This window comes from Xenopus laevis, chromosome 4L (assembly GCF_017654675.1).
Source record: "Xenopus laevis strain J_2021 chromosome 4L, Xenopus_laevis_v10.1, whole genome shotgun sequence".
Classification (NCBI taxonomy): domain Eukaryota; kingdom Metazoa; phylum Chordata; class Amphibia; order Anura; family Pipidae; genus Xenopus; species Xenopus laevis.
In genome coordinates, this window is record NC_054377.1 from 68,959,655 (window position 1) to 68,971,674 (window position 12,020).

At 39.8% G+C, this 12,020-nt stretch overlaps 1 protein-coding gene across 3 annotated transcripts in view; it reads left to right on the plus strand.

The window, feature by feature from the left end:
- The first annotated feature begins 685 nt into the window (after nt 1-685).
- wdr59.L (WD repeat domain 59 L homeolog) overlaps nt 686-12,020 on the plus strand; it is a 54,889-nt gene continuing 43,554 nt past the window's right edge. For all 3 annotated transcript variants that reach the window (XR_005966983.1, XM_018258065.2, XM_018258066.2), the window contains exons 1-5: nt 686-823; nt 4,313-4,362; nt 10,009-10,144; nt 10,751-10,836; nt 11,797-11,877. Coding sequence is in view for 2 of the 3 variants with exons in the window: in XM_018258065.2 (XP_018113554.1) it covers nt 770-823; nt 4,313-4,362; nt 10,009-10,144; nt 10,751-10,836; nt 11,797-11,877 (407 nt within the window). In the remaining variant the exon portion in view is untranslated. The remainder of the gene's footprint in view (nt 824-4,312; nt 4,363-10,008; nt 10,145-10,750; nt 10,837-11,796; nt 11,878-12,020) is intronic.

The window sequence follows — 12,020 nt, forward strand, 5'->3', positions numbered from 1 at the left end:
AACATAATTTAATCTCCAGACTTTAACTTGAGTGATTTCTGTGCCTCATTATGCCTCGGTAGTACCCCTTGCCACACCCCAGCTCTGCCAAATGTATGCATACCGTAAGTTTGCGATAAAATCATTTAAACATTATTCAAACCCAATAGGAATGTTTTGCCTACAATAATGATAAATTATATCTTACTTAGCTTCAAGTACAAGGTACGGTTTTATTATTACATAGAAATGGAAATAATAGAGGAAACGGATGCCCTGTAATATAGGTTTCTGTATTATGGATCCTATAACTATATAAAGTTTGCCCCTATATTGACAAATCAGTTGCAATTAGTGTTTTATAAAGGGTCAGTCATAGAATTTTAAAGATGTGATACACGTGATGGTTATTCCTGTTACATTGTTTGGTGAATGATACATTTTATTGCCAACAAACTAAAGATTCCAAAGTTCACAGGATCACCTCTTGATCCACAATGAAACAATAGCTTATCCATTGTGGGACCACAGGAGCCGCGTCATTCATAAACATAAGTAATAATAAGTAAGTCTCAATGGTTATTATTAGTCATGACAAATTACATCAGCGTCAGACCTCAAGGACCTCTTTACAACTTCACCAAAATTGTTTGCAAATGCCAAGGTGTGAAAGAAAACTACAAGTCCCAGAATTCTATAATCACTGGCGTTAAGGTGTTGCTCGGTGACAAGGACGTCATGATGTCAGACGTTGTTGTTGTTAGTGCGGCCGCCTGGTAAGTAGGGAAAGATGGCGGCTCACTGGAGCAGCGAGAACGTGGTGGTAGAGTTTCGGGACTCGCAGGTGAGTTGAAAGAATGTAGCAGCTGCGGCTTCATTGTAGATATCGACTTTTCTCGTCTTTATAAACTGCTGCTTTAACCAGCAGAAAAAACAGCCGATAGAAGGGAAGGGTTTGCGCATGCGCAGTGGTAGACGCCTGACGCTTGAGTCACTTGTTAGCTGTCAGGGGAAGTAGAATTGGGAAGGCTGTATTGACATCGCTGTATTGGCTTTGTGGCGATTAAAAATACTCGTACGATATTACACCTATAAAAAGCAGCTCAATTACACAGTATATACTGCCTGGCGTTCTAATTACAGCCACTGTTGTTGTCTGGATAGTCAGGAGGCCATCTTATTAAATTGTCACATTATTGACCATATATTCAATTATATCGAGAGTCACGTTGCTTGTCTCCTTTAAAAACTAAAACAAACTAGTTTTTAGTGTAGAATTCATTTCAATATTTTCCTTGTCCTGTTTCTTTACGTTCCTCCCATGTTCCAAGATTATACAAGCAGGCTTATTGGCTCCTCCTGAAAAGTGACTAGTGCATGTAGGTTCTGGCCTGCATATATTTTTATCTATTTTCCATATCAATAGCATATGCTATACATTTTACCGGCCACGTGGCATCTTTAACACGTGTACACCTGAGATTTTAAATTACACTGGGGCAGGGACTGATGAGAATGAAGTAAAATCTTTGTAAATGCATGAGGGAAAACCTAGCTAAATACAAAAAAGTATGGGGGCCATGGTTGAAACAAGAACGTCTCGATCTGGACTAAATAAACTACAAAATCCAAAAAGGGAAACAAGTACCCTTCCCCCTTACCCCATGTTATGTTTTTACCTATTGTATAATCAGGAAAATTACCAACTCTCAATGGTTAGTGTAGCAGGTTAACCCCTGCGTGTTTATTGCGACAGTGATGTAATGTTTCGGGGCGACATGTCTGACGAAGGGGCACGCCCCCTGAAACGCTACATTACTGACGCAATAAACACGCAGGAGTTAACGCCAATATACTAGCCATCGAGTGTTGCTAATTTTCCTGATTATACTGTGGGAGAGACCTCTCTAACCAGCACCAGGCAGTCACACAAGGAGAGGAGGGGGAAAGAGGAACACAGAGGTTTACCTGTTGCATGACATCACTGTTATGTATATGATATGTTTGTGTGAAAACAATAAAAAACGTGTTGGTAAAAAAAAAAAAGTGAGAAAGGCTTGAGAAAGGGTCCTTTGAGCCCTGAAACGTTGCCGCATGTCTGCTCACATTTAAGCCAATAAAGTACACTTTTGATTATTATACAATTTGCAGTGTGTTGCAGTATATTGGACTTTTGGTAAAAAAAAAAAAAGTGTCACATGGAACAATATAAATGTACCGTATATACTCGTGTATAAGCCGACCCGCGTATAAGCCGAGGTACCTAATTTTACCTAGGAAAACTGGGAACCTGTATTGACTCGTGTATAAGCCTATACTACACTTTTGCCTGCACAGCTACATTTTACTTAAAGCTGCTCCCCCCTCCCTATGCGCTGAGCACTGACACGCGCAAGTATAGAAGGTGCTGTTTCAGGTTAATTAGGCTGCTTATGTGACATTTGCGCATGTGTCAGTGCTCAGCGCATACAAAGGAATTACCTTTGTACATGATGGAGGGGCTGATAGAATATATAAGAATACATGATGGAGGGGCTGATTGGCTGATAGAATGAATAAGAATACATGATGGAGGGGCTGACTGGCTGATAGAATGAATACGAATGTTTGGTGAAGGGGCTGATTGTAGAATAAGGGTGCTGGGTGGGTGGCTTATCAGTAATTCACTTTAGATGAGTGAGACTGAAAGGAACCAGCTGGACACTGGGCTAGTGACTGAGCACATGTGACTAGAGGTCTGTCCGACATAGGAATGTTCCAGTACATGCATGACTAAATCCCCTAAATAGCAGAGGAGCCTGTACAGACAGTGAGCAGACAATGTAGAGTGTACTTGTACTTGCAATAGTAACAGGTGCCTAAATGTAGAACAGGAATGGCTGCCAATTAGTCAATTAGAACGCGCCCCGCCTCCCATTAGCTGGAACTCACCTCACCGTGACGGGGTAAAGCACATTTTTACTTGGGGTCCGGAGCATTTTGCGCTAGGCGCTTCCTTTCTCCGGAGGCTGCTAAACTACAATCCACGTCACACTCCCGCGCTCCCATTCAGTTAGCGCTGGTGGATGCCTGGGACCGCATTCTATCTGCAGCTCAATCTCGTCTCTCTCTGGCGTGGGACGCTGCTTGGAATCATTGACTGACTCATTTCTTCCGCAAAACTCTGCCCTGAGCAGCCAGCGGTTGAGCTTTGTTTTTAAGTACCTTTTCACCCTCAGCGTACTGAGATCCCAGAAGCCGCCGCGCAATAATGGCGCTCGTGACGTCACCAGAAGGAGAGCGGCTTGTCTGATACTGGGCACGAGCACGCAGCAGCAGGGGAGAGACTCGCGTATAAGCCGAGGTAGACTTTTTCAGCACATTTTCAGTGCTGAAAAACTCGGCTTATATGCGAGTATATACGGTATGATATAAAACCGGAAAATAAAATACAGTTACAAGTAATTTTCAACCTTTTTCAAATACATTTTATGTGATAATATTGTATATACCTAGTTCTAAAAGGAAGAAACTATGAGTTTAAAGGTAATGGCAAATGGGGAGATATATATATACAGTATAGATAGTCCCTGAGACTGCTGCACACACCTTAGAGGGGATAATGCCCTGGTGCTAACAGAAGTAATATATAAAGTTTGCAAAAATGCTATTGCACTCTATGGACTTTTGCAAATAAAAAAAGAACTTTATTTAGATTGACGTTTCGACCCTCACTGGGGTCAAACTATATAGATAAATAAACGCACACGCATATATTAAAAAAAAATGTGGTCTCTGAGTTGGATTGGATTCTAACTCACCAGACAGTTTCTCCTCAGAGTATTTTTCCATTCTGAATGTAGGTGAGAATTGCAGTCTTTCGTCCCCATCTCTCAGAGTGATAAATGGCTGGGATGACAAAACATTGCAATATATATAAATATGTAATATATGTGTAGATAAATATGTGCTCTAGTGAATGAAACTGCTTTTCTGGGGTTTTGAGATGGATTGGATTCAAACCCAGACAGTTCCTTCATGGAGTATGTATAGTCTTTCTTTGCTTGGATTAGCATTATCTGAGCACTCAACTGTCCAGAATGGATGACCTGTCCATAAGAATTCACTCCAAATCTCACCTTATTGAATTTCAATCTGGGTCCATCAATTCCTCTATAGAGGGTTATTCCTGTTACTATCCTAACTATTGACATCACTTGGCTTCCTACTTATATTTCTGTACATTCCTTCAGTACTCTCAAAGAAGCAAAAAGAAATTAACCCATATTATATGCTTTGAATGTATGTATTATGTATAGATTCATAACTTGTGTATGTTTGATATTTTTTATAGGCAACTGCTATGTCAGTGGACTGCCATGGACAGCTTGCTGTACTCTCTGGGTGAGTTTGTTTACAGGAAATACAATTGTGTGTGTAGTTTATTTATGCATTTATTTGTATAGCACTGTGCTGATTATTCAGTGCTAAACATTCTTACAGAATGAATTGAGACAGCATTGCAATAGTTTGTTTGTTTTATAGATCTATATATGTATAAATTGCCTAACACTAGCACTTACAGGCTAGTTTTTGCCAGTAACAATGACAAGGGGACCTTTGCACAATGGGACACTTATCAGAGTTAATGGACAGTGGTGCCCAAATGGTAGATCGGGATCTACCAGTAGACCTTTTGTGTTCAGTATAGACAGCTTGTCTAAATCACCTTCCTATTTCATGCTTTTCATTCAGAAATTTATGTCAAGGTTACACAAGAAATAGTTGTTTCTTAAAAATAGCAATATACATTTTCTCATAAATCAATATTTAAGTAATATTAACAGAATGCTAACAATGATTTTATGGATGTAGATCATAATGGGACGATACATGTTTGTGCAATAAAGTAAAGAGTTTTTTTACCGCTACCTGGAGTCCTGCTGAGTGCGTGCCAAACTGCTAATTTCCAGATCATAATGGGACATCGTCACTAAAAGTAGACCTCACGTTAGTAAAGTATGGACACTCCTGTGTTACAATATTGACTATAAGAACCAGTATTTGGTCTGTTATTCTGACAGCACTACTTTTATTTTCCCTATCAGAATACACACCCCTTGGTCCAGACTGAAATCCAAAATAGGCCCTGGCATTTCAAGTACAAAGAAGCCCAAATAGTCCCCCACAGGCCACATTAGGCTTACCTAGCTGGTAAATCACCTGCTATTTCTGGAACTTGTATTACATATGTTCTAGCAATGTAATTGCTTGTAAATTTGTTATTCCCCCTCTTTCCCAAAGTTTTCTGTAGCAGCACATACTTTTAATGTGTTTGGTTGGCTCTTCATAGCAAGCAGCTCCCATCGTAACTGACCCACCTTCTTCCCATCTGACACTCCCTGCCCCTGATCACCCACTACCTGCCCATCATTGCCCTGCATCTCTCCAAAACTGGAGAAAAATGTGGCAACCCTAGAAATAATTAGTGACCATGTATGTCAGTGCTGTCCAACTTCTGTGGTACAGAGGGCCAAAATTTTACTGGCCTAAATGGTGGAGGGCCGATTATAGAAGTCAGTGTTGGCCACTCCCCCTTTTAAACCCACTGTAAACCACACCCATGTTACCACAAGAACTTTCAAGATAATTTCCACATTAACTGTGGTAGCACACCAAAAAAACCAAATGGCTGGTGCTCACTGCAGGGAAATCACTCATATGTGAAAAATTTAAGTCATGTTGAAACATACCTTTAAATCCATATACCTCATCCTCCCCTGTGGATAATAGAACAACCCCCAACACATGATTAAACACCTTAGGGGCCCTTAACAACAATTTCCAAATGCTAACAAACCCCAAGAACAAACCCCTAACAGGCTTACATTCCACAGGTAGCGTAGGGCAAGCAGAGAATGGCACACACAAGCAGCACTGGGCAAGCAGAGAATAGCACACACAGGCAGCACTGGGCAATCAGAGAATGGCACACACAAGCAGCACTCGGCAAGCAGAAAATGGCACACACAAGCAGCACTGGGCAAGAAGAGAATGGCACACACAAGCAGCACTGGGCAAGCAGAGAATGGCAAACACAAGCTGAACTGGGCAAGCAAAGAATGGCACGCACAAGCAGCACTGGGCAAGCAGAAAATGGCACACAGGCAGCACTGGGCAAGCAGAGAATGGCACACGCAAGCAGCACTGGGCAAGCAGAGAATGACACACATGCAGCACTGGGCAAGCAGAGAATGGCACACACATGCAGCACTGGGCAAGCAGAGACTGGCACACACAAGCAGCACTTGGCAAGCAGAGAATGGCACACACAAGCTACACTGAGTAAGCAGAGAATGGTGCACACACAAGCAGCACTGGGCAAGCAGACAATGGCAGAACACAGCAGGAGACAGGGAAAGCTATCATTCTAATATGTACTACATACAGTGACACAGTGCTGGTGCTCCATTAGCATTTTAAATAAGGTGTGAACAATGTGGGCAGTTTCAATCTGGGTCTCTGGTGTGAACAATACAGGGGATTAGTCTGAATTTGAGGTTTAATCAATGCAGGGGCCAGTTAATCTCTGTAGTTATACCTTTTTAAAGTTTACATATAGAAAGCAGACACAGCATGTGGGGGGCCACAGAAGGGGGGGTCGGCCCGTGGGCCGCCAGTTGGATGCCAGTCCTGGCATTTGCCAGCAGCTACAGATTACAGTCCAGCCCTGCATACCCCCATCAGCTCCTGATGTTATCATTAAGATTATTCTGTTTTCAAATACAGTGATTTTCTTGTGCCTGAATTAGGGCCCCTCTCCCGCAAGCGATGAAGCAAATTAAGACACATTACATGCAGTGGTCCTAGGTAATTGTCTGAAAATGCGGAAGGAGAATTTTTTTTAACAATTACCCAGGATCACGACATATGAGTTTTATGTGCAGTGAATACAACTCATGTGAAGGGGCAGGTATTGTCGGACACTTCATCGCCTGTGGAAGAGGGGATTTCCTGCCGGGCGATGACAGGCCCTTCGTGTGCACCTTTGCAATGAACTCTCATCTGTTAACTTTTGCTCAGAGCTGGGTTGTCACCTAACGAAGGCGGGACGCCCCCGAAACCCCGGTTTGAATCGCTTTGTGTGCCAGCCTGTATTGCTTTTCACATTGAGATTGGGAGGGCCATCTCCCTTAGGAGCCGTGCACCGAGCGGAACCATTTGGTAAAGGGCCTGAGTGTGCACGTGATCCTGTACAGACCTCTTGTAATCAATAAATATATACTGCTTTTTATTTAGTTCCAGAATGTAAACAGTAAGTTGAGCTGTATGGTAAACTTTAGCTTTATTTGCTATTAGTTAGGGATGCAACAAATCCACTATTTTGGATTCGGTTGAACACCAGAATCCTTCACAAAAGACTCCTGCCAAATACCGAACCAAATCCGAATCCTAATTTGCTTATGCAAATTAGGGGTGGGAAGGGAAAAACAATGTTTACTTGTTTTGTGACAAAAAGTTATGTGCTTTCCCTCCCCGTCCTTACTTTGCATATGCAAATTAGGATTCGGTTCAGCCGAATCCTGCTGAAAATCCTGGATTCGGTGCATAGGGTTCTTTTTGAGCACTATGTCTCTTTAATCCGTGTTATTCCTGCAGAACGCTTGCTTTCTATCTTATTCTGGTGCAGTATAATCATTGATCATTATGATTTCATTGCTGTCCTACTGGATGGTGTGGAATTAGACCGCACATGTTGTGCCACAGGGTTGAATCACACTGCCCAACTTCAAATTTTAATGTTATTGTACAGATTTTCACAGTCAAATTCAGTGACACTGCTTTAATTGTAGAGATTTTGTGCAGTAAGAGGATAAATGAATTAAATACTTGCTGCTGAAGTACTCTACTGGAGTAGAGTAGGCTCCTAAGAGCACAGACCCACATTTCATAGTTGATGGAGCCTTTGTGTTTTGTTCAGGTTTAAACCAATAAATATGGTTACAACAGTGTCTCTGCTACATTTAAAATTATATGAAAGACTTTAAATAAGCATCCCCCCATAAAAAAGGTCACTCTTATTGGACTTCAAGCTTGGCCTATGCTTTGCTTATTACATGACACTCTAAGGGCAGTCACATTTCATATTGTTTTTCACTCTTGCAACAGTGCAAACCTCGAGTCTATCAGAATAATTAATCTTGCCATGTGTTTGGTGACTACAGGGCAGTTTTTAAAAGATACCTATAAACCTCCAGTCTTTGCTTTAGGACTACTACTTTTTTTATACATACTATTATTCTGTAGATTTAGATAGCATTTTTTATTTACATGTCTGAATGACTTGATTTGGTGTTCCTCTAAAACCGTTTTATATCCATGGAATGCCAACTGCCATAAACTTTTTAATGTGCAGCTATCAATTTAACATTATGAAACAAGTGTCAGAAAATGCTTTACATAGTCATTAGATGGCAGTTTGCCCAGAATTTCTAAATAAGAAGTGTTTGGTTTTTTTTCTCTGTATTTTACATTTGCTTGTAACCATCTTGTATGAACATGTACAGTTAAAAAATAGATTGATGCTGCATGAGCTATATAATGTGTGCTGCACAACAGTCGTAGTCTTATTTTGATTGAATAAAATATTACACAATTCTCAATTTCTTCTTATCTGTTGCGTACTAAAAGAAGCCATAATTCTAATAAACGTATATATATATGTAATGTATAGTATATATACATTACACATTTTCTATGGTTTTTATATTATTTGTTTATGTACTGCTATTGAAAGGTCTTTCTTTCCCTTTCTGTTCTTTGTACTGGTGACTCAGACTGATACAATGTAAGACAATGCAGCTGATTAACAGACCTGTCTGTGCCGGGGAACTCCGATTTTGCAACATTGTCTAAAAAGTAACAACCAGGAATTAAAGGGGAACTATAACGAAAATAAAAAAAATTAATATAAGATTTGTCATACATATAAAATTAGAAACTTTCTAAATACAATCAAATATTCTGCATTGTTTCTCTTCATTCTGTCTTCTTGCAGGAGTTGGGTATCCAATATTTATTGACGGTAAGATCTAATATATCTCATTCAAATAATGGATTCCCGTACAAACAAAATTTAACAAAATAACTGCCTTTTGCACAAATCCTGCATGTAGAGAGACGTGATGTGTGATGATTTTAATAGAGTGAGCTCTAATTCATCTTCTAGGCCCTGTAAGATATATTGAATCAAACTGAATATCTGACACCCAACTCCTGCAAGAAGACAGAATGAAGAGAAACAGATGGATAGTGAAGATAAAACTTGATTATTTCAGAAACTGTACAGACTTTTTAATTGATTATATTAATAAAACTTCTTGATCAGTATGATGAAGCTTCTACTAAAGTTTCATTTTTGCGATAGTTCCCCTTTAAACAAATGCTGCTTTCAATAGCAATTGTTTTTACAAATAACTTAAAAAAAACACTGAAACGTTTTAATAAATGTATATTAGAATTATGTTTTTTTCTTTTATAAGAATTTTGGGTTGACATGCCCTTTAAGTCATTAATTTAGGTTCTGTAGCAAATTGTATTATGCTACAGAATTTAATACTGTAATCATTCCTGTAGGATCAACTTTTGTGATTGATTGCAGCCTATTTTCTGCATCATTTCCTTCTACTCCTAATTTTAGCTTCTCAGCAGCAGCCCAGTGCCCTCTGAACAAGCTCTACTCTAAAAAAAGGCCTGGAACATTAATGTTATTGAACTTCTAAACCTCTGGAATGATGCAGTAATTTCAGGATATATTATATAGTATTTCTAGCAATATTTAATACTATCACTTTACAACCCCCTTTACTTCCTATGTAAACTGCTGTTTTGGCATGTTTTTTAGGACTTTATGGGTTTGTGGCCATACTTTAAAGGAAAACTATACTTCCATAATGAATACTTAACCTCACATCTTGTCAGGGCTACCTTACTTCAAAACAAGGATAAAGATTAAAAAAAAATAAGTTTCATATTATGTATTCTTTTCAGGAGGCGCTTTCTTTATATTGTGAATTTAGACACTCCAACAGATGGCCACCGAAAGATTTCTCGGCAAAGTAAATGGGATATTGGTACTGTTCAGTGGAACCCCCATGAAAGTTGTGCTCACTTCTTTGCTGCTTCCGTAAGTGATGTTATTGCCTTTATTAACACATCCCCATTCGATAATTAAGCATTTTTATGCATGCAATTTACCATAACTGGTATGTAAGGCATAATCTGCCATTTGTATTAGGGCTTTAGCACACAGGCAGATTCGGGGAGATTGTCACCTGGCGACTAATCGACGAACTGCCTTCCGCCTGCTAAAATGAAAAATCGCCTGTGTCAATGCACTTGCAGCATTTCGATTTCCAAAGTTGCCTGAAGAAAACTCGAAAGCTCGAAATCGAAGCACCGCGAGGCGATTTTTAATTTTAGCAGGGCGAAGGCAGTTCCCCCCCGAAGAAGAGACGATTAGTCGCCAGGCGACTAAATCTCCCTGAATCTGCCAGTCTGCTAAAGCCCTTAAGAGAAAACTGAGAGGCCCATCTTGCAAAGCACAGGGTACTGAATGAGATTCTCCTGCAGTCACATTTGTTTAAATCTGAATGATAATTATACACCAAATTATTTGATGTACGGTAGGCTTCCAATTGTTCGATTGTTCGCAAAAAGCAGAACATTAGGTAGGTTATTTGATAACTGTTTGCCTGACCTAGTGGTGATTGTAATTTTCTTACCATTGCAGAGTAACCAACGTGTAGACCTTTATCAGTGGAAGGATGGCACTGGGGATATAAACACATCCTTGCAAGGTCACACGCGAGTTATCAGGTTTGATATATTTTTTTGAAGGATTCTCAGGCCTGGGTTTTTAACTGTTATTAAGTTTCTAGGGCAATTTAGAAGATGAATCATACAAGGACAGATATAAGCTGCCCGACAGATTAATTCTGAAGCTTATTGGGCAGTGTATGGGCCCTCCAACGGGCTTTCCTGATTTTTGGGCGAAAGTTAGTTTAAAAATCCCATCTGATCGAAGACAGTATTGGTTTGTTAATGTGGTCCTCAATCTGACCGCACTTATTCTTTTCATTGTGATCCAATCGTTGGGCCCTAGGGTCCACAATCAGTTCAGCCCAATATAGCCCAGCTCAAGGTGGGCATATCTGAGGGAGATCTGCTTATTTGGCGACTTCGCCAAACTGACAGATCTCCCTATGTTATGGCCATCTAAAGAGTTAAGCAACAAAATGTAAAATTAAAGTTTTCCATACACAGGCTGACCTTCAAGGTATCTGGCCAATTAGCCTGTGGACATAACAGACTGATATCATAAACATGTGGCCACTTTTCTATTGTTCTGTTCATTGGGGCCAACCGCCACAAGGATCACATAGCAGGAAGTAAAGAGGAGCTGTATAAATATGGCCCTCCTTGACTTCCTTTCCTCTCACTCATGGAAATGGATGTTAGGGCCCATAATCCACAAGGTTTGCTGGATTACTGGGCCCTCATTAATGTTAATATATACCCAGATGGTTAGCTAGTATGACCTAAATTGGACAAACTGGCCAACCATATCCAAGTATGTATGACCACCTTAAGAATAAAAACAAGGTCAGTAACCACCATTTTGTGCTTGAAATTATAGAAAGTAGCACATAAAATGCTACTGAATGCTAATAAACTAAAAGGAAATATTTCTGTTTTGTTTTAATATCTTTAAATTAGTAGATGTCTAAATTTGGCTTTTCCTTAATAACGGATCTTGTTTTCTCTTTAATCTTGCAGCGATCTGGACTGGTCTGTGTATGAACCAGATGTACTGGTCACCAGCTCCATTGACACATACATTTATATTTGGGATATCAAGTAAGAACTGAATTGAAAAAAAACAACAAAAAAAGTTTCTCATCACCATCATTTATTTAAATAATGCCAGCAAGTTACCCAGTGGTATATAATAAAGTAATTATAATATAAACAAACAAGTGTTACAGAATGAGAAATGAACA